We start from the raw sequence: 26,606 nt of genomic DNA, 5'->3' as shown, positions 1-26,606 counted from the left end.
CCTTGGTGTTTCCTTATCTGTTTTGACTTGGTGGAAAACAAAAGGAGACCACCCTTTGGCTTCCCAATATGTAATAGAATATTGAAAATTTCTAATAGCAAATAAATGCATTAATATATTTACCTAAATATATTTATTAAAAATATCTGTAGCTTTATTTACAACATTATCTTTGCCCTATAAGCCTTTGTTTGTTCTTAATAAAAGACTGAGAGATAGTACCACCCTCTCTAGGTATAAATGAGTATGTTTATTTTGCTTCAACTCAAATATGAAAGGATTAAAAGACTGTTATCGACAGCCCCACAACTTTCTCCTAAAGTGGAGATGCCAAAGGATGAGGAGTGAAGAGACTTTTACCCATGTGTGATCTCTGCCCATCTCATCAAATAAATGAACAATATAAGTGATCCACGTAACTGCGAAGCAAGCTCAGCATTTTGACAAGTCCTGTAGACCCCACCCCTGACAACCTGACCATTATCCTTAAAGTTCACCTGGAGCTAACACTGACCCCAATTATAGTAACCTAACATTTACTTATTTCTGATCCGCACTATCCCTCTATTAAAAAGAACTACAGGGTCCAAAACCGGGTATGGGTTGTCTGTTTTAGTCGGGTTGGGGTTTTTTTTTCTTTCCTTGGTTGCGGGGGGGGGGGGGAGGGGGCATATATTTATTATTCTTACTTTACTATTAAGATCTGGAAAAATTTTAAATAATAATAATAATTAAAAAAACCTGTCTCATGGAGCATCCACTACCAGCATCCACTTTGCCTGGGGACTCCAAAGGTTTAAAAACCATCGACCCAGGCCATCCACTTTTACAGCTCCTTTCCTGGTCCTTGCTTGTTGTATCAGCACTGGGTAAGTGCCCAGGTTCTGGGCTGGGACTAAAACTCATGATCTTCTGGCTCAGGTTCTGTGAACTGAGTCATTCTGGCACGGAGAATATTCCGTGACTCAGCAGGCCCGAAAAGGAGGATGTCAGATCCAGATAATTTCGAGTCTTTTAAAGGCAAGATGGGGAACATAAACAACACAGTGGAAGAATTTCACAGTGGGTCTGCGTACCCAGGGGAAAAATGTCATTCCATTCCCAGCCCTTTCACTTCCTTCTCTGCCCCAGTTAAACGGCGGGTTACACTTTAATTTAGAGGCAGGAAATAGCTTCAAAAAATTCATTTTGAGGCTGCGACCAGGCCCTTTATTCTCCGAGGACCGTGTCAATTCCCTGGGCACCCCCGGGGCCTCTCCTTGGAAAGGGTTAGAGGCGGCCCCGCGCAGCAGGGGGCATTCCCGGGGCGGCCGGCGGGGGCCAGGAGCCCGCGGGCAGTTCCCACCGTCAGGTCCCTCGGGGCCCGGCCCCAGAGTGCGGCCGGCTGGACGCAAGGACGGACACCTGGTGGGGCAGAGCTCCGCGCCGTCGCGGCCCGGCTTGGCGCGGGGCCCAAAGGCCGATTCCGAGTGACCTCACCGACCCAGCGTCGCCCCTTTAAGACTCCCTCCGTTGCCCCTTCCCCAACCGGAGTCTTCGGGGACACGGAGCCAGGGGACCCCGGCGCCCAACTCCCAAAGGGCGCTGGCTCTCCTTGGCCTCCCCTTCCCTCCCGGCATGCACCGCCCCGCCGCCCCCCCTCCCCCGCTGCCCCCCTCCCGCACTCCCTAGCTCCCCGCCCACCCCTCGCGCCCCTCAAGGCCCCTCCCCCGCGATCGCGCGCCGCGGGCCCGAGCGCGAGATGCCGCCGCCCCCGCCGCAGCCGCCGCCGCCGCCGCCGCGAGTCGCCCGGGCGGACGCTCAGTGCACGGAGCGCGGAGGGCGGGGGAGCAGCTACGGGGGCCGCGGGAGCTGTTGGGAGGAGGCCGGGGCTGGGCTTTCTCCTCCGCCAGACCCCACCCCACCCTGCCGACCCCACCCCCTGCTCCTTCCTCCTCGGGGGCGCGCGCTCGGGCCCGCGCTCGGAAGTCGGGGGTCGGCGCCGAGTGCGGGCAGTGTCCCGGGTGGGTGAGGGAGGCGCGGAGGCGGCGCGCGGGGCAGTGGTCGGCGAGCCGCGCGGTCCTCGCCAGCGGCGCCCACTGGCCCGTCTCTCCGGTACGAGCCGCCGCCACCGCCCGGCTCGCGAGTCCGGCCCCTGGGCCCCGAGGCTCAGCCCGCGGAGCGGCCTCCTGGGGACGCCGCTGGGCGAGAGGAACGCGCCCGCGCCCTTGCGTTCGCCGTGGCCCAGCGCGCGGGCGGCGGGATGAGGGGCAGCGAGCGGGCCGCGCCGGCGCTGCGGCCCCGGGGGCGGCTCTGGCCGGTGTTGGCGGTGCTGGCGGCCGCCGCGGCCGGCTGTGCCCGGGCAGCCATGGACGAGTGCACGGACGAGGGCGGGCGGTCGCAGCGCTGCATGCCCGAGTTCGTCAACGCCGCCTTCAACGTGACCGTGGTGGCCACCAACACGTGCGGGGCTCCGCCCGAGGAGTACTGTGTGCAGACCGGGGTGACCGGGGTCACCAAGTCCTGTCACCTGTGCGACGCCGGGCAGCCCCACCTGCAGCACGGGGCAGCCTTCCTGACCGACTACAACAACCAGGCCGACACCACCTGGTGGCAAAGCCAGACCATGCTGGCCGGGGTGCAGTACCCCAACTCCATCAACCTCACGCTGCACCTGGGTAAGCGGTGACAGCCCTGTTCCTATTACTGCTCGCCGGCAGCGCAGCCGCCCGGTCACCTCCACCCCGTGGCCCAGCCTGCGGGGCTCAGACAGCTGCGGGCTGGCTCTGTGCGTCCCAGCATGGGCCACACATATTCCCTCCTCCAACTTCTAAACTGGATCTAGCACTTAACATTCCGCGAGGGCCAAGATGCTTCGCTGTAGCATCTCTGTTTGCTTTTCTACTCTTTCGAACTTAACCGGATTCTCGCTCGCTTAGTGATTCGCCGTTTGGGCTGTTTTGTCCCTCTTTTTTTTGAAGCGTTAATCAGAAACCCCTATTCTCGCTTTTCTCCCTCCTAGCGGGGCCATCACAGCGCATTCTTGGGTCAGAGATAGGAAGGTCCACCTTAAGCACTTTTATCTTGTTTAAATGCCCCTCTCCCTGGGTTTGAGCGTGATTGCTGTTTGCTCTATTGAATAAGCTGGAAAGGAAAGGGTCTCTAGTGCAGGGAATTTGAGGGAAGCAAATGTCTTTACTACCGGTATGGCCTACGCGTAATTAAAATATAAATTCACTTTTAAGGTTATTGTTCTTCAAAGTTGTTCAGCTTTAATTAAGGACCACAAAGCTGTTTCACTGCTAATCCTGGTACAGAGAAAACAAAAGAAAGTGTGCACTCACTGTAATTTCTGGCCACAGTTTGGTCCCTGGGTAAAAAGGCTCTCCTTACTGGATTTCCTTTTACTTTGATTTAAAACAAGTGTAGAAACCTTTTAGAAATCAGGAAAAGGATGTATAGAAAAGTGTATTGCTCAGTAGTGGATAAAGATGGACATGTTTATCCTAAGGTATCAAAATCATTTTTGATCCTAATAAGTTTTTCTTCACTGAAATAGAGAAATAAGCAGAATAATTCATTATTGTGTTTAACAGTAAAATATGTGTGAGAAACTGGCACCTGATTTGCAGAGCTTCAATCCCTATCGCAGTGAAAGAATTGATTTTACTGGCCTCTGGTAGGAGAACATAGGGCCCAAATAGTTCTTTTGGTCATGGTTTTGCATTTTTCTTTCCACTGCTCTCTGGCACATTAAACTTTACATAAGTGGCAAGATTCCAGAGGAAGAATATAACTTACAAAAAGTGCTTTGAAAAGTAGTCAAACTACTGTGTGTGGAGTAAGTTTTAGAAAAGGAGTGTTTAGCACTATTTTATTTCTAGACAAGTTATTAGGAAGATGAACTTTGGGAAAATGAGTTCATAAAGTGAAACTCTGAGGCACCTGTTTTCAGAGATGGAAGAAGCAAACTGTTGCTTCAGTGTTTTAAAGGTATTGGAAATGCATAGAACCAGCAGCGTCTTGGAACAGGTGCCTCCCCAGGACACAGCAAGAGTCCTAGGATCTTCTAAAACTTTGTGGGGATGCTGACTCTTTAGACAGCTATATTCTCTTATGTACTGTATATTTTTAAGCAAATGTAATTTGACCAAAATTATTTTTATTATTTTTAAGTTTATTTATTTATTTTGAGGGGGGGAGGAGGGGCACAGAGAGGGAGAGAAAGAATCCCAAGTAGGCTCCATGCCATCAGCACGGAGCCTGATGCGAGGCTCATACCCCAGAACCATGAGATCATGACCTGAGCCAAAAGCAAGAGTCGGACACTTAACTGACTGACTGAGCTCCCCAGGTGCCCCTGTATCCAATTATTTTTGTTGAAATTTTAACTTATTAAAATTTCTGTGTTGTATTTTGAATGCCTACAAAGTCTTATTTAACTATTTTTAAATAGTAAAATTTCAAAGCAAAAGCATTTGCTTGATGTTTCAAAGTGCCTGAGATTCAATTGAAAATTTCTGAATAAGAATCTGTTATGTAGGTTAAAGTTGGGCTGTCAGTCTTGGCCTTCTGAGTTTTCTGCTGTGGGTACTATGTAGCACAAGGTTATTTCAGGTGATTGCAGAGGTGGGTAAATTACCCAAAGATTACTTCTTTGTTACAAAGGTAACTGGTGGGTAAGACGGTAACAGTAGGTTGTTACTGTTGGGGAGCAGATATATTAATTTTGAGTCATGGTGATTTAAAGGTCAAAAGAAATCTTAGAGGTCACCTAGTTAGGACTCTTACATGACTTTGTACTCTAAAAATGTTTTATGCTTGGACTTGTTTTTGCCGAAAAAGTCTTCAGCTTTTGGTAATAATTCGTGGTAAGTGAAGTTCATAAAACCAAGGGTTCAAATAAAGTTATTTAAAATAGTTTCCATATGAATAGTGCAATTAACTGTAAAAACATTTACTTGAAACTTTTTAGGTAGACAATTTCTAAAAATTTGAGTAGAACTTATTGTACTTTTTCTTGGATCAGAAATGATGTCCTGGAGGAAATTGTGTGTGATGGAAAAGGTGGAAAAGAAGGGAGACTTGTGTAGTGGGGTTGATGTCTCAATCTCTCTCTCTTTCTCTCTCTTTCTCCTCCCTGCCCCCCAGCCCGTCTCCTTTTCCCTGCTCCTTTTTTAATGACAAGGATATATGTACACATGCAGGTTATGATCTATAATTTATAGAAAGGGCTTTATGTATCATTGTGTGTTTTCATGGTCAGCATATTCAGTCCCTAACTTTAGTTACTCCGTGGGCTCTAGCTAGCTGTTTCCCATGAATTCAAGTACCATGACTGTTTGTGCATCTATTAAATCTCCCATCCAGTTCAAATTTCACATACCCTTAAGCAAGTGATGCATATTGTGCTTTGCCCTTACAGAGCCTGTGAAACTTGAAGTGAGCAGGGTGAAAGATGCAGGGCTAGCCAGCACTTTGCTCTCTTCCTTTTTGATGTTGAACTTAAACACAGTAAACTTTAAAATAAGCAGAGTCAGATTGCACTTAAGTCGTTATAAGAAACATACATGTTTTGGCATTAATCATAAGTCATTTTTTTTTTCTTGTAAAAATAAAACATGACATGGTGAATTGAAATAGTTAAAGATAATGACTAGTGAGTCTCTTCCTCTTCAACTGCTAAGTTGTAGGAGACCACCAGTTTCTCATGTAGCCTTCCAGAAACTTTTCATGCATACATATGTATCTATAAAATTATATGTTATCCTTTTAACTGCTACCATTGTGTGTGTGTGTGGGGGGGGGGGGGTAAGGAATATTCTAACTGATAGCAAGGACCAATTAGATCATTGTACCATTATCAACACTAGTACAAAAGCCAGGAAAATCAGTGTTGATTCTGAAAGCAGCCATGTCTTAAGCACCATATACAGTAATACAGGGTGCAAAGTATCCTCAGATATAATCACATAAAGTTGCTGTGGGAACAAGAATTGCATTTTTTGCCTGTTGTGGAGAGAAAGCTCAGCCAGGCACCCTTTTCTAAAAAGAATTCTTATTTTGCATTCAACTTCTGGATCTTCTTTCCTAACTTTCTATATGGATTATTTGACTGCTACTCAAAAGTTTGGCTTTTGTGTTTTATAAGTTATAATAAGTTTTATTAGTATCAGTGGGATAGTCGATAGTAAGATTGTAGCTGAGGATTTGCCTTATATTAAACAGCCTTTTTAATTAACTTGATAGTCATTGCAGATGGAAACTTGGCAGGCTGGGTCTTAATTTCGGAGGAAGGTAGCTTTCCCCCTTTCTGAAAACAATTAGATTAAGGAAGAGAGTGCCTATAAACCAACTCAATCAAAGTTTATGGAACTCCTAAAATTTACACCAAGACCAGATTTGTTTCCAACCTCCTCTAAGCTTTAGGACCAAACAGTGATTAAATGATACTTTTTAGCTAATATTTAGCTAAATATCCTTTTTGTGTGTCTATGTCAGAATAATTGATAATATAAGGATATTACATTTTATTCTGTTTCATTCTTTCAGTGTACATTTAAAATTAAACAGCTGTTTTTGTTTTTGTTTTTTTCCCCCCAGGACAGTCTTTGCCAGGTAGGTTCTAACTGTGTCAGGGAATAGTTCACTCTGGTGACTTCACTGTGGTATTTGCGTACCCTGAGGGGACACTATTTTAGTTTGTCTCACAAAGGCCTGATTTACATTTTGCAGGTTTCAACTTGAGAAGTTAGGGAGCTCTTCTTTAATGGCCAGTGGTTGTTGAACACGGTTTTATAAAGTTGCTGTTGGCTCTTTTCCTTTTCTACAATTCACTGCTTTTTCTGTGTATAATCTTCTCCAGGTTTCTAAAGCATTCAGAGAAACAATTTACACTTTAGGAGAGAAGTTGGAACTATAAGCACCCCCCCCCCATTATTTTGTCATTGGTCACATTTGTGGGAGGATTGGTTTGACTATTTCAATTCTAAATCCTTTTAGGAAGTTGGATATGCCTTCTGCTATGTGCCCCCCCCCCCCCCGCCGTGCATATGTTCTCATGTTACTGCCAAATAGTCTGCAAACATTTTTTAAATACCTACTAAATACATAGCATAGTACCTGATAGAAAAGGTGTATAAGATTGAAGGTCCCATTTTTCAGAAGTTTACACTATTAGATGGAATTTTTGCATTCTGTTGTAATGACAATAGTAAGTCAAGAGTGCCTTTATAATAGTTTACAGTTTATGAAACCTCCAGTTTATTTTATCATTGATTAGATTTCCACAACTCAGTGAGGGCAAAGATGAGGATTCTGAGGTTATGATTTGCCAAAAGTCATGGTGGAGGGGTAGGTTTTTGACTCTTTAGTCTAATGCACTAGGCCCTGTAGTTCTTAGCTTCTCTAACAGATCTCTCCAAAGAAGGACTGCTTTATTCCAGGCCAGCTTTAAAATACAAGTTCATGTACACAGTGATTCAGAAATACCAGACTCCTTTGGTTTTCCTCCTTTTCACTCTATTCTTTTTCACTTATATTTTTGGATTCTCCCCCCGCCCCCCCCCCCCGCCTTTTTTTTCCCCATGCGACTCACTCTCCTTGAATGAATTCCTCTTAATCTCAAGGCTTTCTTTACTGTTTGCAAATATCAATTCTAAACTTGTATCTCTAGCCCAGCTCTTTCTCCAGTCCTGAAGACTTGTTGGACATGATCAGTTTGGGATGTCCAGAGACCGTGTTCAAAACTACATTCATTCCTCATTGTGTTACCCAACTCAAAGTTGGATCTCAGTGAACACACTACTGTTTAACCCTGAGGCTCTTGACCCAGTCTTTTGCCAAGTCTCCCATAAAAGATAACCAGGCTTGATAGGCTTTCATCAGTAAAATTACTTTGTTTGAAGAGCAGATAGGATCCACTGCTGGAGGCAGGTCAGTTCTGGGCAACTATAACCCCACCCCTTTCTTTCCCACCCATCCTTACTACAATCTGTCCAAGATTGTGCTCTTACCTCCTATATCCAGCCACTGTGTCTCTTGACTCCTCACCTTTATCTCTACCTTATTGTAGCTTTCCATTGAATTTCACCTGGATTACTCCAGTAGCTTTCTAACTAATTGGTGGTCTGTCTGTCCATTTTGCCTCTTCTATTCAGACAGCCACACTTTGGACTGAGTGATGGTTCTGAAATGCAAATCTGATGATGTCATTTCCCAGCTAAAATTCTTCAGTGGTTCCTCAAACCTTTAGGAGAAAGTCCGGACTCCTTGGCATAGCGTACAAGATACTTTAGGATCTGGGCTGTTTTTTTTAACCTCTAGGCTTATGTTTTGTCATTTACATACTTTGGTTTGGAACTCATCTGCTAGGTATCACCACCTACAGGAATTCTTCCCCAGTTTCTCTGTCTTTTTACCCTTTCCCTCCTTCTCTCAGGCAAGGATTAGGTGTGGTGCTCACACCACCCTGCAGGTATCTACTGTAGCACTTATCACGTAGTATTATGTGTTTCTTGATTTGCCTGTTACCACTTCTTGACCATGAAGTCTTTGAAGGCAGGGTCAGGGACTTAGTCTTTTAATTCATTTCAGTGTGACTAACATTAGTTAATTGCTTGTCATTCCTCAGTACCATACAAATTCCTGGATGTACAGTGATTCATAGGACATTGCCCCGACCTCATGGAACTTGTAGCTCAGATGTGGAGACCTGTATCTGTAGACTGGGATGTTGGCAAATTATAGCATTCTGGCCAAATCCAGCCCAGGGTTGCCTCCTGTCTTTGTAGGTACCAGGCAAATGTTTTTACATTTTTTCATTCAAAAATCAAAAGAAGAATGAAATTTTGTGACATGTGAAAATCATGAAATTCAAATTTTGGTATCTATAAAGTTCTGTTGGAACACAGTGAATTTCATTTCTTTTTAAATGTTTTATTTATTTTTGAGAGAGTGCACGTTGGGGAGGGGTAGAGAGAGGGGGGACAGAGGATCCAAAACAGGCTCTGCTCTGAGAGCGGTGAGCCTGAGGTGAGGCTCAAACATCAAGATCATGACCTGAGCTGAAGTCGGACACTCAACTGATTGAGCCATCCAGGTCCCCCAGTGAATTCATTTATTAAATTTATTAACCTATTGTCTATGCCTGCTTTTATGCTGTAAAGGCAGAGTTGAGTAATTGCATTAGATACTGTATGTCTAGTCCCTCAAAATCTAAAATATTTCCTCTGTGGGCCTCTACAGCACACATTTTGTGACTTCTGCCCTAGATCTATGCATTCTGTGTTTAATAATAAGTTCTAAGCAAAAAGGTGCATGCACAGAGAGCATTCACTTACCATTTTGATGGAGGCTGGAATTTTTGTATCTCCAGTGCTTAGCAACATGTCTGGTGTAGTGTTCTGTAAATGTATGTAAGTTAGTGAATAAATGAATGTCTGAATTATAAGAAGTCCCAAAACACTGTACATTAATTTGAATTCTTCTCAGCAATATGTTGGAGTTTGTGTGTATTTTTATTAGGGTCATCTATTTTCTTGAGATGTATGCCACTATAATAGCTAATATTAAATATGGTACATGGTTCTTTTATTTCTATAGCTTTACAAGATGCACAAAGTTAGGTGTGGAACTAACAAGGAGTTGAAAGATCTAGGATTGTCTTGTTTTCAGTAAAAATTAGACTTTTATATGATTTGAAATCATCTAGATAAATAGGTGTATACTTATATGAATATGCTATCTTTTCAGATTTGAATCTTACATGTGAATATGTATTTCTGAAATTTTAACATTAATATTGTGTTTTCTTTAGAAATGGGCCTACACATTTTACTTTAAAACATGTACTCACATGTCTATTGTTAAGATACCTTAAAGGGTTGGGGCGCCTGGGTGGCTCAGTCGGTTAAGCGTCCGACTTCGGCTCAGGTCATGATCTCGTCCATGAGTTTGAGCCCCGCATTGGGCTCTGTGCTGACAGCTCGGAGCCTGGAGCCTGTTTCAGATTCTGTGTCTCCCTCTCTCTGACCCTCCCCCATTCATGCTCTGTCTCTCTCTGTCTCAAAAATAAACGTTAAAAAAAAAGATATCTTAAAGGGCAGTTGTGGGGAAAAGTTACAATGAAATATCTTGTTTACTTGTTGTGTATGGCATCATTTTTAGTTTCTCTAATTCATTGGGGTACAGTTGGAGGACAGACATCCTGAAATGCCTGCAGGAAAGTGAAGAACCACGTTATAGTCGTTGGGCAGATGAACATGGTCACTTGTCTGGAGTTAACAGGCGCAGACCCAGCAGATGCTTCTCTACTGGCTCCTGGTCTCCAGCTGTACTTAATTGACAGCTCTGCCGCTGTTCTGTTTGGGTTTCAGAGAAAAGTGTCAGAGCTTAGAGCAGAGCTGTCTGTTTGTTTTTACTGTTCAAAATTCCCGAGAAGATTTTTAGATTAAGGACTTTCTTCCCCTTGCTGCTCTCATGATTCTCTCCTTGCCTGAGTATTTTGTGAAATTGACTCTGATATGACTTGTTGATGGTCGGTTTTTGTTGAATCTAATGGGGGTCCTCTGTGCCCTGGATTTTGATGTCTGTGTCTTTCCCAGGTTAGGAAAGTTTTCCACTATGATTTGCTCACATAACCCTTCCACCCCTTTTTCTCTCCCTTCCTTTTCTGGGACCTCTATGGTTCTGATGTTGTTCCTTTTTAATGAGTCACTGATTTCTCTAATTCTTTTTAAAAAAAATTTTTTTTTAACATTTATTTATTTTTGAGACAGAGAGAGACAGAGCATGAACGGGGGAGGGGCAGAGAGAGAGGGAGACACAGAATCGGAAGCAGGCTCCAGGCTCTGAGCTGTCAGCACAGAGCCCGACTCGGGGCTCGAACTCACGGACCGTGAGATCATGACCTGAGCCGATGTCGGACGCTTAACCGACCGAGCCACCCAGGCGCCCCTGATCTCTCTAATTGTTAAATTGTGCTCTTTTGCCTTAGTCTCCCTCTTTTTTTTTTTTTTCTTCATTATTCTCCATAAGTTTGTCCTCTGTATCGCTGATTCTGTTTTGCCTCATCCATCCTTGCCGCCACAGCATCCATCCGTGACTGCAGCTCAGTTATAGCATTTTTTATTTCGTCCTGACTAGTTTTTACTTCTTTTATCTCCTCAGAAAGGGAGTCTAATCTATTTTCGACTCCAGCTAGTATTCTTATTGTCATGATTCTAAATTCTGGTTCAGACATCTTGCTTGTATCTGTGTTGGTTAAATCCCTGGCTGTCATTTCTTCCTGCTCTTTCTTTTGGGGTGAATTCCTGTTGAATTCTGTGGTTGTGAAGATTGTTGTGTTAATCCTCAGATCAGTTTTCTAGGTGTGCAGGATGGTTTAGTGTTGGTCTGGCTGTATTTCCTGGACACAAGACACACACAAAACTTCCATGCTGTTCTGCCATCTTGGCTTCCTCCCCCCACCCCTCCCCAGAAGATTTTTAAAGCTAAGGGATTAATCTGTCCCTTCTCTTAAATTGTCGGTTTCGAAGGGTAAAGTTCCAAGATGACTGTGTGCTGGTTCTATCACCGTGCCTAAGCTGCTTGTTCTTAGGTTTGTAAGAGGGCCTTGCTAGGGTCTGCAAGCATCTCCTTTCTTGTAAAATGATAAAGTTAAATGTTTGTACATTAGGTGTTGTGCAATAAAATGGATAGCTTACTAAAAGGGGTTACCAGAAAACTCATTTATAGAAATGTCTCTGGGGTTTTAGAGTATTGTGCCAGACTTTGGAGACACTAATTAAGTACATCTGCTTTTCTTTCCATGGGCTCTTCCAGGGGGCCATCCTGAAATAACCAGGCCCAGTCAGCCTGGTGCCCTATGAAGCTACATATTCATGAATTAAAATAAAGCAGACTTATCTCTTTCTTAGACAATGGGGCTCTCAGATCTCTTGTGGGAGGAGAACCTTGTGGCAAGGCTGGGAGATGAATTAGGGGATTTCCATGATTTCTTCTAAAACTTTAGGAGTTCTATTCCCTGGGCTCCCTTCTTTTACTCTGTTCCCAACTGTGTGGCTGCTTCCTGTTACACTGAAGGAAACATTGAATTTTTGTTAATATCGCCTTCTTTGGATTTTTGTTATTTTATCTTTTTGTTTTAAAAGTTCTTGGAAATATTAATCCAGAATCAGTCTCCTTCACATTAAAAAAAAAAAAAAAATTCTTGAAATAGAGTATACAAATGGTCTCATATAGAGTTCGAGATTCCATAAATTTTGTTTCAGGATAATAAACCACAGAGTGTGTGGAGGTTTCTGTTAACCAAAGTGATTGTGCACGACAGTGACCACAGGGGAGCATGTCCGTGTTTTCAGGGATGTGGTTAATGACCAGTCCTTTTCCTCCTTTATAGTTCTGACTTTATGTTCTGTATCTTGCATTGGGTGGAGGTTACATAGGTGTAGAATACATATGTGCAAATCCAGAGCCGTGCATTTGATATTTGTGCACTTAATTGTGTGAAATTATCCCTCAGACTAAAAAAAAGTTAAACTTTCCAGTCAGTTGTATAAAATAAAATACAGATGGTTTTGTTTGTTTCTGATGTGATTTTGGCTTCAAATAGTAGAGCACAGAATCTGAGGCTTAATCATCTAAGATCTGTTTCTCTTACTGTCTTTCTGTTCTCTACCAGCGGTTGTTGGCCTTGGTAGGTGTTAACAGATACTTGTTGGGTGAGTGGACAGATGGTTTTAATTGAGGTGGCTGCAGAATGCTTTCCGGAAAGCATTCAGGTGAGCTTCATGGAAGGTCTCAGGAAGTGGAGTGTGGGGAAGGGTGCAGGAAGGGCAGCCGTCTTTGCTCCTCTCACATACCTTTAAGCAGGTAGTGGTTTTGGGTGATGCTTTTGTGGCTTGAAGTGGTAAAATCAGAAGTTTGTGGCTTTTGCTTGCAGGCTTAGAGACTCCTCTAAGAATGTCTGCATGGCTTGTGCTTCGGTTACAATGTCTGTTTTTTATATAACTTACTATTTAATTTCTGTGGGGGAAATCTAAATGTTCCATAAATTACTTACAACGAAATGTGAAGACCCCATCTTCTTTCCTTTGACATGTTCTGAGTAGTGCCTTCCTCTCATTGAGCCTTTTATTTTATTTTTTTTTTAAGTTTATTTATTTATTTGAGAGAGAGAATCCCAAGCAGACTCCGCACTGTCAGTGCAGAGCCTGATGTGGGGCTCAAACTCACAAGCCGCGAAATTATGACCTGAGCCCAAGTCGGACACTTAACTGACTGAGCCAACCTGCCGCCCCCTCTCACTGAGTCTTTTAGAATAAGTCCGAAGCTTGAATTGTGTGGCTTTTTTAGAGATTTATGAAGTTTTGTGAAGTATTTCCAACTAAGTGAAAAGAGCTAGCTACTCAAATTAGGATGAACTTATTAGATTGTAATTCTAATTAGAGGACAAAGGTCCACAGTAAATAAGGTGACCCCGGTGAGAAAATTCTTCATTTATGGCTGTTGTAATATGGGATGTGTGGGTAACAATAGATGTTGACACATGTTATCTTCAGGTAATTTGTAATGTGTTTGAGGAGAGGAGACAAAGACATTCACGCCCAGGAAATCAATGGGGGAATATAAGCATAGTAAAAATAATTCAGTTGAAACTTTTTAACATGAAGGAATACTTGCAGAGCACTTTGAAGAGTGTAGATTGAAGTTAGCCGGGAAGAGCTTCTTGGGTCTTGGAGAAAAGTAGTGGATGGGAATTGGAGGGCTTTCCAGGAAGGGTGAGTTGTTTAAATAAAGATCTAAAAGTAAGCAGATAATGGTGAAGGAATTATGTGCTTTTCATGGAGTAGTGGAGACATGTATGATGGGTTTTGAGGAGACAAGGATCCTGAAAACTGGGTGACAAAAGAAAGCAAGTTACCTTTCATTGAGTGCTCCCTCATACCTTTTTGAATACTCAAAATAATTGAGAACTGTTGTTATTACCCTCTATGGAATAATCACATAAGATGACTAGTGACTTCTCTGAGGTCACTAGTGACATGCTGAGTTTAGGTTGGGATCTAGACTTGTGGTGGATAGGTTATGCTCTTACTGTTCTACCATGTTAGACCCGATGAGTGATAGAGAACTAAAGACAGACCTTTAACTGGGAGTGAAATGAGAGTATACCAAACCAAAGGTTTCCCTGAGAGGCCTCTGCTTGAGGAGTTGTTTGTTTGGGTGGCTACTTTTATTTTGTATTTATTTATCCTAAACGTTTGTTTATTTTTAAGAAGGAGAGAGCACGAGTGGGGAAGGGGCATAGAGAGGGGGGGACAGAGGATCCAAAGCAGACTCTGCACTGATAGCAGTGAGCCTGACATGGGGCTCAAACTCATGAACTGTGAGATCATGACCGGAGCCGAAGTTGACGCTCAACCGACAGCCACCCAGGTGCCCCTGGATGGCTGCTTTTAAGAAGGGCTTTGCACTTGTTTGTAAAGAACAGGGCATTATTGGCAATGGAAGAATTTTAGGTTTGGGGTACTTACACTAGCTTTATGATTTAGCTGTTAATGCTTCTAGGAATTTCTAAGGAATTTATTGAATTTCGGAATGAGATCCTGGGTTTTGTCAGTGTGTACTGATAGGAAAAGTGTACCACATACTCCATTTCTTGAAGGGTGGTCGGGGGAGTGCCACCTTATCTCCTGTCTGCCTTATCCACGACTCTTCTGGTTGTTGAGAACTGCCGAGTTTAGTTCGGTTGCTTACTTTATCTGACATCCTTCAAGATAAGACTGCTAGGTCCATCTCCGGGTTCGATTTCATTTCCATTCTGCTGCAAGCACATTCTAACTCTTACATGGTAGCTTTTTTGTTGTTCAAGTTTGATAACTAAATAGGTATAACTAATCTTTTACTGGTTGATTGATATGTGACTAGTATGATCCTAGGAGATTTCTCTGCCAGTGTTTTCATCATTCAGGTTTAGAAAGTGATGCCCTTCACCTTGATTTTTTGTATGTGGAAATTTGTAAATCTGTAACTGTCTATTGAATCCATCTATCTTATCTGTGTATCTATCCTTTATTCAATTTATATCTCCTTAGTTTCTCCAGAGCATGCTGAGCTAAGGTTCAATCAGGGGATTCTTAGAAACCCTAATTAATTAATTAAATAAAACTGAAGAGGAGGTCATAGTTCCCACTTAGATTTTGTACTTTGTGCCTCTCTCCCACTACATACTATCTCCACTTCTTGAACTTAAGATTCTAGGATTGGTTTTTCTTCACAGATGTGAATTGGCTGATTGCATTTTAGTATTACTGAATCATAGTCTTACCCTTTCTGCTTTTTTACTGACTTGCTCAGTACACACTGTATTTCTGTGATACATGTGGTTACATCATCATATCCTAGTGATTAATGAGTTTTAAAGGTGCATGCCCCTTTCTTATGGGAGGTTGGATGGGAGGGCACCCATTGCTACATTTGAGGGCTGAGTGTTGGGCTTAAAATGCACCCACGCCCCTTTTTGCCGGTTGGCAAAATATAGAAGCATAAGTATTTTCTCAAAGCTTTTCCATCCCTTTTCTTCAAAGAGAATGAAAGGATCCTATTCCCAAGAGAAGAACTTCACAGTTTTTGAAGAGGGGGTAGTGATATCTTGATGAAAATGAATTGAACCACTTTTATTGGGCTTTCTATTCATTAGCAGAATTAGGAAGTGATGTTTCCGTGTTCTGGCAGCACAAATACTGATTAGAGGGAAGAGTGGTCTGTGCAGATGTTCTCAAGATCTGAGATCGTCTTATTATCAAAAACTGTTAAGGAATAAAGGGTAATTTGGCAATGTAAGATGACTGGATCTAGATCTGGATTTTTATGCTAGGGTGTAATTGCCTTGGTTTAGCAGTTTATCTGTCCACCTGTACGTCAATGCCGTGGCCCCTCCCCCAGTTGCTCCTGCTTGTGATGGACCTTATTCTCATAGGACTGCTGACCTCTGTTGTTTTGGTGTCACTGAGTTTTTAGATTGTTGTTTTTTTAATGCCAAATCTGGACCTGGTAAAGATGAGTATCCTGAAAGGGCGTTGGTGGGGGGAGTGAGCTGGAGGAAGTAGGGGGGGTGGGGAGTTGGAAACCAAAAGAGCAATTGTGTAGTTTAATTGCTTTGGTCATATGATTGCCTTTCATGGGAAAAGGGACATGTTCTGCACGGTTGAGTGTCTAGGATTAACTTTTAGAGTGTCTCTGTACATAGTTTTGAATTTTTAGTGAATATTTTAGATAAAGTCTGTTGAAGACCAAATTCGTAGATCTCTACTGCAGATTTTGAAAGTTTCTGGGAACATCTGTAATACAGCTGTAATAAAATGTGTTTACTTTATCAGGATTGCTTTAGAGGCTCAAGCTGGTTTGTTTACTGCTGTTTTCAGCATTTTTGCCACATGCCAAGAAATAAGTTAGCATCAACTCCTGAAGGAATTTGGGGTCATTCAGTTTTATGACCATTCTAATAAAGTTTTGGTTTTAAACTTATGTCCACTTTAAAGCTCTTATATCCTGGCACAAGATCTGGATGGTGCATTCAGAGTACCAAAAGATGGACCGAGTCTGGAAATTGACATACTTTCCAGATGTTTAGAGAATGTAGTCATGTTTTCTGTGTTGCTTTTTTTTTTTTTTTTTAATGTTTGTTTATTTTTGAGAGAGCATGAGAGCAGGGTAGGGACAGAGACAGAGGGAGACAGAGGATCTGAAGTGGGCTCCACGCTGACAGCAGAGAGCCCGATGTGGGACTTGAACTCACAAAATGTGAGATCATGACCTGAGCCAAAATCGGATGCTCAACTGACTGAGCCACATAGGCTCTCCCTCTGTGCTGCTTTTTGTGTTTTCCTATGTGTACCTGTATCTGTGCTTTCCTGTGTTTTTATAGGAAAGCCCCTTGGGGAAGGGGGAATCTGCTCGTTGGTTTGAGAATAAAATAGGTATTAATTTTTTTTCATGAAATATTTTGAGTTGGTATTGCCATTTCTGTGAGAGAAAGGAAAGGCAACTTTGTTCCCATGAGGGAGATTGTTGGGAAGGGTGGTGGTGGGGTGAGACTCTGGAAGTAGTAACTGAAAGCAGACTTATTCACATCTCTAGTGATTTTAAATTATGAAACGGGTCACTAATGTTCTGAATCAGCAGCCTTTTAACCATGCCTGACTAAATAGACCTTGTTTTTGAAATTCACAGCAGTGCCTAGATCCCTGCTGTCTTTTTGTCCATCCTGCTAACACACAGCTGTTTTTGTTCATACATCATTTTGTGTTCAACTGCCTAGTTACTTCCTCAGGTCCCTTTTATGGTGAATAATGAACACATGGGAGTTTGAACACCCAAGTGTGTGGTTATTCAAACAGGAAGTCTCAAGGAAGCACAGTAACCTTGTCAGAGGAACAAAAGATGGAACTGGAAAGGCTATTGATGATTCCAGGCTTAAAACATCTGCCAGGAAACATCTGACAGTTTCTAAGATACACACTGCACCCTCCAAATGGGATGGTTTATTTGGAACTTGTTCCATTTGTTTTAAATGCTTGGAGTATTAAGCCCTAATCTAGAAATGGAGGTGAAAAAAGAAGTAACATGGCGTTGGCATTAAAGACAGGAAGGTGGCTCTGCCTGTGGGGATGACCGAAGGCCCTTGGGAAGAAGGCGCAACAACGCATCTTTACTGGAAGGAGCAATGGGCTGCACCCAGAAACGGTAGATGGGACCTGACGGGGGCTGCCAGAGCTAATGGGGTTGGGTTAAAAAATGATTTTGTGCCAAGCCTTTGATTACTGAGCACAGGAGGAGCATGAGATAAAGAAGAATGTGGGTTCTGCATGAAGAGCGTGTAGTCTAGTGGGAGAGCAAGAATGTGTATATCAACAAATACACTCTGAGAAAAAAAAAAAGTGCCATATGAAGAAAAGGAAAAAAAAAAAAAATAGAAATTCCGTGGAACTGCAAACGGGATCTGATTATAGCCGATCAGGGTAAGTGACTTCCCAGAGCATTTATCCAGTGACCTTTCTGATTCCTCCCAACCTTTGAAATTCCTTGATTATGTGATAGAGGACTTAGAATGAGTCAAGTAAATCCTGGTTTTAGATTAAAAAGTGAAAATTAAATCTGAAAGTTAAAGAAGGGGGAACTCTGGGTTAACAGCAGTTTACCTTAGGCAAGTTGGGTGATGTGGCAGCTGAAGAAAATTTGTTTTGGGGCTTAATTAGAGGAAGCAATAGTATTCAAGGGATACAGGTTCTGTTCTCTGTGTGACTGAAACTCTGCCCTTGGTTCCAGCCACAGTCAACATGTCCACGCATGGGCGCTACATCTTTTCTTGATGCCATCCTTTTTTTTTTTTTTTTTTTTTTTTTTTGGCTACCTTCTAATTGTCCTTTAGAACTTATGGCACATTACAACTTCAGGAAGATTGTACTGGTTTCCTGCCCCTCCACAGCACATGGATTATGTTGTTAGATCCATTCATTTCTAGAAATCCATGAACATTGTGCATGCCCGTGATGTAAGAGGTACCATATTGTTTTCTGTTTCCCCTATTTGAGTTCATTGAGGACAAGACTCATCTATTGATTCTTTTTTATATAAATTTTTAACAGTTTATTTGAGAGAGGGAGAGAGAGAGAGAGGGAGCATGCACAAGTGGGGGAAGGGCAGGAGAGAGGGAGAAAGAGAGAGAATCCTACTATTAGTGCAGAGCCTGACACAGGGCTCAAACTCACGAACCATGAGATCGTGACCTGAGCTGAAAATAAGAGTTGGATGCTTAACCTACTGAGCCACCCAGGCACCCCTCATTTATTGATTTCTTAATTCATTCACCTAACAAGTATTTATCGAGTGCCTGTTGTGTAAAAGGCACCACAAAGTGCTGGAGACAGGGAAGAGAAGGTGACGTAGATCTTACTTTCTGGGTGAAAAGTCAGAGGACCTGACTTGAGGAGGGTTTCACTGGCTTTCTTTTTTCCATTGACTTTTATATCCGTAGTCTATAATATAGTAGTTTTCTTATAGTAGTAGATGGCTCAAAAGTTTGCCGAATGCATGAATTCCTATTTCTATGAGAGTATGGCCATAAGATGCAGATGAAGGTGAGAAAGGGCAGTTTTTTTCAGATTATCCCAAGATGGAGTTTGCCTTTCAGATAGGGTTCTTGAAAATGGACAGGTAGAATGGGATGGCTAGTATATGGTGTAGCTTCCTCATCAGCATTGTTAGGTAAAGACTAAGGCCTAGTAGCAAAGAGCCCCAACAATAAAGCAGGTTTAAAAAGATTGAAGTTTAGTTTCTCTCTCACGTGGTAGTCCTGAGGTAAGTGGGCCGCAGGATGGCTGTGATCCCACAGACATCCTGGGACCCAGGGTCCTTTCATCTTCATGACCTGCCATCTCTTAGGGTGTTGTCCTTGTGTGTGTGTGGTGTGGTTGAAGTTGGGTGATGGGCATCTCTGTGTTCCAGATGGGAGGATTCTGCGGAAGAGCAAATGCCTAATTCTTAAGACCGAGACCCGAAAGTGGCATACATCGTTGTATCATCTGTCATTGGAGGGCATTTAGTTACCTGGCCACCTCATACACACAGTGGAGGCTGGAAAATGTAGTCCAGTTGGGCAGCCTCGTACCCTACCATAGGTCTGTGATGGTGACCGAGAGGGAGAACTGATTTTTGCATATGGTTTTGGTATCTGCCACACTTGTACTTGGGCGTTGTTCTTGCCAGCTCCAGTACTGGATCCTCCTTTCTCTCTCAAATTTTGGTCTCCCTGAAGCACCTTGTTCAGAGGGTCTAGAAAAACTGGCAGATGCGCCCTTTGTGGACCCTCATATTCTAGGTCTTCAGGAGAAGACCTGAGAATAAAGGAGGTGCACACTCATTCTGCTCTTCTCAGTATGCAGCTTTCATACCCCACATTTGCAGAATTCATTTTCTGCTGAGTCATCACCAGTTTTCATTCTCATGGTCCCCTCTTGGCACTGAGATCTTACCGTGTTGGTGTTGAGTTTACCTAAACTGATGGGCTCTGTATCATCAGATCCATCTTGGAGGTGCATGGCCCATGCAGGATCATTAAGTCTTGATTTACTTGGCAGTGCTGAGCATGTATGTTTACACTCAGCTGTGAAGGATGAATCAAAGCTGTTTTAAAATCCAGATGTGTTTTAGGTATGAGAATTCCAGAAGTGCTAAAACTGTGCCTATTGTTTGTACCTCTTGTTGGTCAATTGAACCTTGTTTTTTTTTTGTGGAATCTATCTTTTTCTTCAGTATGTCTTCATTGAGGGCAGGAACTGTGTTTTAGCCATTAATTAGGTCAGCAACTTAGAGCTAGGTGCTGGACTTAGGGGAATCATAGCAAATTAGTCAAATGGGTGTTTCTACATGGAATGTACTCACATTTTAGGCTGATTAAAGACCATAATGGCCTCACACTAGTTTAGTTTGTGTTTTGTTGTCAGATGGTACAAAAATGCTCTTATGTTAGGCTTTATTTTTTAAGTTTTTAATTTATTATTTATTTTTGAGAAAGAGTGAGTGCGAGCAGGGGAGGGGCAGAGAGAGAGAGAGAGAGAGAGAGAGAGAGAATATCTCAAGCAGGCTCTGTGCTGTCAGCGCAGAGCCCAACGTGGAGCTCAAACTCAGGAAACTGTGACATCATGACCTGAGCCAAAATCAAGACACTTACCCGACTGAGCCACCCAGGTGGCCCTGCTGTTAGGATTTTTGAATGTAGAGTCACAGAGATGAAGGATTATGGACTTGCATCACATTTGATTATATAAAGTATACTACTTTTTATAGATGATAATAAGATTACTAAAGACTAAAAATTTGGCACATAGTTGGCATTTGATAAATTTGTTATTTAAGTAAGTGAATAAGGTCCACTTAATAGAACTTTTATTTCCTTAGAAGGATGAATTTTAACAGGTTTATTCTAAATTAATTTGAGTGGAGGGTTATTAAATTATGGTAAGAATATTTAGAAGTACAGCTATGGTATTACATAAATATTTTTAAAAAGTAGTAGTGGGTGGTTGAATTCTAACAAAAAATTACCTATTTTAAGAGAAAAGTATTTTCTCTATGGGTGTTAGTTCATTTTTTATTTTTGGTTTTGTGTAAAAATGTAGTTTCATCTCCATTGTTTATGCACAGTTCTGTTAGGTACCTGGCTGCATTAAAGCCATTTCATTTGAGATACTTTTTGAATTGGAAGTTAATTCTGCTATTCATCTTGTTCCATGATGACTGTGTCCTTCCTCTTGCCACACTCTATGCATCTCCCTATCTACTGACCTACTTAGCAGGGCTTTTTTCTTTCTCTTCAGTTTTTTTTTTTTTCTTCAGTTGTTTTAAATCAGTAATAAGTTGGTGTCTCTAGGAATCCTTGAAGAATCACTCATGTTGAGGTGACTATATAAGTGGTTATCAATCATTGCTTTTGCCTGTAGAGTTCCCCTCAGTGTGGTTTTTGCTTTCTAAAAGGTTGTGGTGTCCTTGAAGTCTTTTTTTTTTTTTTTTCTCCCCCTCCTTGGTCAAACTCACTGTCTATTTACTGAGAGTCCTTAGCTGTCACCCTTTGTCTAAAATATGTTGTCTTCTGGGCTTTATCATCCCAGTTTCTTTTGGAAGGAAATTGCCTTCACTATAAATTCATTTCAACATTTTAGAAGGATGATGATACTTGTTTTACCACTCTTTGATAACTTGAGCACACCACTTTGTTCTGGAATCTTTTTAATGTGTATTTTGTTTCTTCGTATGAGCTCATTGAGGAGAGGAGCTATGTTTTAAACCATTAGGTCAGCAATTTAGAGCTAGGTCCTTGAATTGTGAACTCATAGGCATTTGAATATTCTTTGGGAGACCATGGCTCTGGAAGAGTGTTGGGAAGAGAGATGTTTCCTAATCTTTGGAGAAAGACCACAGAGCTGTTTTCTCAAAATTTAAGACATCATCCTTGTGTGGACAGTAATAATAGAAGACCTGCCCGTTTGTTCTGATGAACTTTCTTTCAAGAACAGGAACATAGCTGAAACCAACCATAAAATTGTTTCATTTTAAGCAGCCTCCTCTTCCTTTCCAGGATGCACAATGCCAAGTTAAATACCTTTCTTTTTTTAGAATAGCAGAGTTTCTCAGACGGACACTTTGAGTTTCTGTTTTACTAAATATAAAGTCCTGTAAAGTAGGTGTTTAAATTCCTTCTTCATGGCTTTTGAAAATTATTACAATGCAGTGCTTCTCTTGTAAATACTTAATACTGATTGCCAGTGAACTTAAGGAATATTCTTTTAGGGAGAAAATCCTATTGTCACCTGGCCTACTGGTTCTCAGGTACTCGTTCGTAATAAATGGAATCATCTCTGGAGTTTATGTTTTGTTTTGAAATACATATGGTCAGCTGTGGATTAGTATGAAGTGATGTTTTTGTTTACAGGTAAATACGAGCTAAAACAGGTAATTACATTGTGCAGCAGATACTCTATTTTAGTGCACAGAAATCTGGAATACAAGTGAAAACTTCTCCATGAAGTGGATCGGTATCTGTAGGAACATTTTTATCTAACTTACCCACACCAGGTATCCACTATGCCCAATTTTGTGTTTTATTCTCCTGCTTTAAGAAGAAAATAGTTTTATCATCCCTAAATAATGTATTGTTTTTGAGGTTTTTTTTTTTTTTTTTAATATTTATTTTTGAGAGAGAGAGAGCACAAGCAGGGGAGGAGCAGAGAAAGAGAGGAAAACAGAATCTGAAGCAGGCTCCAGGCTCTGAGCTGTCAGCACAGAGCCCGACATGGGGCTCGAACTCACAAACTGGGAGATCGTGACCTGAGCCAAAGTTGGACACTTAACCAACTGAGCCACCCAGGTGCCCTTTGTCTTTGAGTTTTATAAAAATGGTATATGTAGTCATCTGCCATATGCTTTTTTCACTCAGTACATTTCTAAAATGTAGTTGTAATTCATTCATTTTCATTCCTGTGTAGCATTTTCTTAAGTGATTATAGTAGAGTAATTTATTGATTTTCCTGCTGGTGGACCTTTTTGTTGTTACTATGAGGAAAGTTCTAGGAGCATTCTCGTGCTTGTCTCCTGCTGCTTATGTGCAAGAATCTCCTTAACTGAGTTGATGGGTCATAAAGGTATCTTCAGTTTTATGAGATAATGCACATTGGTTTCTACAGTCATTGTGCTGGTTTAGATGCTCACTAGCAGTGTTGGCAGACTGTTGATCAAGATTTGGTGTTTTGAGATTTGTAAATTTTACCTATTTGGTGATGAAAAGTTGTTTCCCATCACGGTTTTATTTATATCTTTTCATGTGTTAATGTCTTTCATGTTCCCTTTCCTGTAAAATGTCTCTTTGTGTTTTTTGACCATTTTTCTTACTGATTTGTAAAATTCTTCATATATTCTGGATACTAATCTTTTATCAGCTACATATTGTTCATGTTGTCTTTTTATTTTCTCTGTTATTTTTTAGACAGAATTTCTTAATTTTAGTGTGATTGAATGTATCAGTATTTTCTCTGGTAGTTATATGTCTTATGGAAGAAATCTTTCCTATAATTTATTTTAGGATCTTCTAAAGTTTTAAAATTTGCCTTTTATGTTTAAGTTCTTAATTCACCTGAAATTCATTTGTGTGTTGTCTTTCTTTCTAGGGCTGGTCCCTTTTAAACTTATTTTTATTTTTAAGAAATAATTCTAGCTGTCTTTGGGCCTTTGTTCTTTCATGCAAATTTTAGAATTGGGTTGTCAGTTTCCTCACTGACATTTTTGGATCTTGATTGCAATTGCATTGACTTTATTCTTTTGGTTGAATTGGCATTTTGATAATATTGGTCTTTCTGTCCATGAACATAGTATAATTTAGGCCCTCTTTTTGAATTCCAGTAATGTTTTATAATTCTCTCTATACGAGCTGTGCCTTTTTTTTGGTTAGATTTAGTTCTGGATACATTTTATTATTATTTTTTTTTGCTATTAAATTTTTTTTCTAAATTACATTTTCTAACTCTTGCTGATATATAAAAATGTAATTGGTGTTTTTATGTTAATCTTTTTTTTTTTTTTAAGTTTATTTTGAGAGAGGGAGAGAGAATGCATGGGAGGTGCAGAGAGAGGAAGAGAGAGAGAGAAAGAGAGAGAATCCCAAGCAGGTTCCACACTGTGACAGTGTGGAGCCTGATGTGGGACTCGAATTCACAAACCATGAGATCATGACCTGAGCTGAAATCAAGACTCTGTCGCTTAACTGACTGAGTCACTCAGGCGCCCCTACATATTAATCTTGTAGCCACTAGCTTAATTTCCTTGTTCTAATGGTTTGTCTTTAGATTCTTTGATTTTTACATGTAGGCAATCATCATCTGTAAATAATAACAATTTTGTTTCTCTTTACCAATCCTTAACTCTTTATTTTTTCTTTTCCTTGTTGATTAGAATACTATACAAAGTTGCTGTTAAACATTACCCTTAAGGTATGCACTATGTACAGAAGTTTTGCTAATTTGATAGATGAGAAGTGTTTTTATTTTAGGTTACATTTCTTTTGTAATTGTGGAGGCTATTTTTATTTTGTTGCATAATATTTATTTTTATAAGCTACCTCACTTCCTTTTTTTGCAAAGAGATGTATTAATAAAAAAATTTTTTTTCAGCTTAATTTCTAACTTTTTTGCTGTTATTAAACCATTTTAAGAAATGCTTTGGGTACAGTTTTTAGTGAATTAAAATAGCTGTAAAATATTAAATGTAGTCATATACAGGTGTTTGGTAAAATCAGCTATCAAATTTGTTGCTATTCATACTGTTTGTCATGATAAGTGGTAATTTGGAAAATGAAAACATTGTTATAAAATTCACTGAAGACTTGATTAATACGTTAGTTCCCCTAAGGAATACAGCAAACTGTTTCAGTGGCAGCTTTAGGAAGTATTTACAGAAAGACCTGGGTTTTATTTTGGCCTTCATAAATGAATCGTTCTTGATTTCAGAGCTTGATAAGTTCTCAAGCTCCTGAGATGTTTCGGCCAGTCTTCATGGTTTTCAAAACATTAATGTGGGTCATACACTTTAAGCTCTTTTCCCTCTTTAAGTCTGTCTTAACACACTCTGAAACCTTGTTTATAAATCTGAGAAGTTTTAGAACAAAGAATGCTGGATCTATGGGATTTTGTAGAATGATTGTCTTGTACAATGTAAGATGTGATAACTGTGAGTCTTTTTAAGTTCTTGGGATAGATAAGCCCCATGTGTCATTCATCTGTAAACCCCACAGAAGTGGTTTTCAAAGGGCTGTGGTAATGTCTCATTAGGGGCATTTAGTGGGCGGGAGGCATGGAATATGAAGAGAGAAGAGAGGAGAGGCAGTCTTCTACAACAAAGAATTACCCAAATCCTGCCCAATTTGGGATTTCTCATGGGACATTTGTGCTATTAAAAAATCCGATTATAAATATCTGAGCCTAGAACATAACTTTGTCTTTACACATAAACACAGAGTTTTCTTTTATATGATTTTGTTATACATAATTTTCCATGAATACAACCAATATATAAATAAATATTTTTTAAGCTTAGCATGAGTTCGTACACCAATTAGGAGAGTCATTCCTCAGTCACAAGTGCCTCTTCTGGTGTTCAAGTTGCTCATATAATTCATGTGTAGGTCACTCTGAATTTCTAGCACTCACAGAGTGATTCTGTGTATATATTTGTATATTCTTAAGTAGCCTTTTTTTTCCTGAAACATGAAATGTAAAGAAAAGTGTTGATAATAATCAGTTCGTATTTTGAAATTTGCTTTTACAGCTTTTCCTACACATGACTAGTTACCAACATGCCTACTCTGCCAACATGTTTTTTCTTATAGAGCAATGAAAGCAGATTAAGATTAAGTGAATATTTTATAAGGAAACATGCTAATAAAGTTGGCAGATATACATCATCCTTCCTCATGTTCTCCACTTTGACTGCAATTTGTCCTAACATGTTATACCTACTCAGTTAAAGTGATATTCCTCTTTATCATAAAACGTACGTGTAGACCTGGTCTGTCATTATTTTTTTCTGACAGCGGATTTTACTGCCATGTCCATCTGTACTTTCTGCTTCGTTTTCCTGTATGTCTTGTACAGAATGGCACCACTCCTGTTTTTAAAAATGCAAACTCATTTGTTATAATGAGTAGGTACAAGTGTCTGACGGCCTTGTTACTGCCCTCTAGTGTAGTAATCCCTGGGCCTTTATCTGTTGAAATGGGTATTTTAATTCTTTTAATTTCTGCTTTATATTATGGTTAGGGCCACACACACACACACACATGCACATGTCACTTAGAAGTTGTATACGTTGTAGATTGCATAATTTATGGATTTCATTTTGGGATGATAAAGGGGAGACATTATAAAATATTGGTTATAAAAGCAGGCATGTGTCTGCTAGGCTTGGGAATCATCGCATGGCACATCATCCTCATATGTGTGGTCTTCTAACCTGTGTCTTGCCTTCATGTTCTCCTTCCCCTCCAGTCTTTTGTACGAGGGAAGCCAGGGCATCTTTCT

At 41.0% G+C, this 26,606-nt stretch overlaps 1 protein-coding gene across 1 annotated transcript in view; it reads left to right on the top strand.

The window, feature by feature from the left end:
* The first annotated feature begins 1,936 nt into the window (after positions 1 to 1,936).
* LAMC1 (laminin subunit gamma 1) overlaps positions 1,937 to 26,606 on the top strand; it is a 126,012-nt gene continuing 101,342 nt past the window's right edge. The window contains exon 1 of the mRNA XM_007096299.2: positions 1,937 to 2,657. Within this exon, the coding sequence (XP_007096361.2) occupies positions 2,243 to 2,657 (415 nt within the window). The 5' untranslated portion in view covers positions 1,937 to 2,242. The remainder of the gene's footprint in view (positions 2,658 to 26,606) is intronic.

The sequence above is a fragment of the Panthera tigris genome, chromosome F3, assembly GCF_018350195.1.
Source record: "Panthera tigris isolate Pti1 chromosome F3, P.tigris_Pti1_mat1.1, whole genome shotgun sequence".
NCBI classification, from domain to species: domain Eukaryota; kingdom Metazoa; phylum Chordata; class Mammalia; order Carnivora; family Felidae; genus Panthera; species Panthera tigris.
Note: the sequence above shows the minus strand (reverse complement) of the source record. Positions and strands in the feature narration are given on the sequence as shown.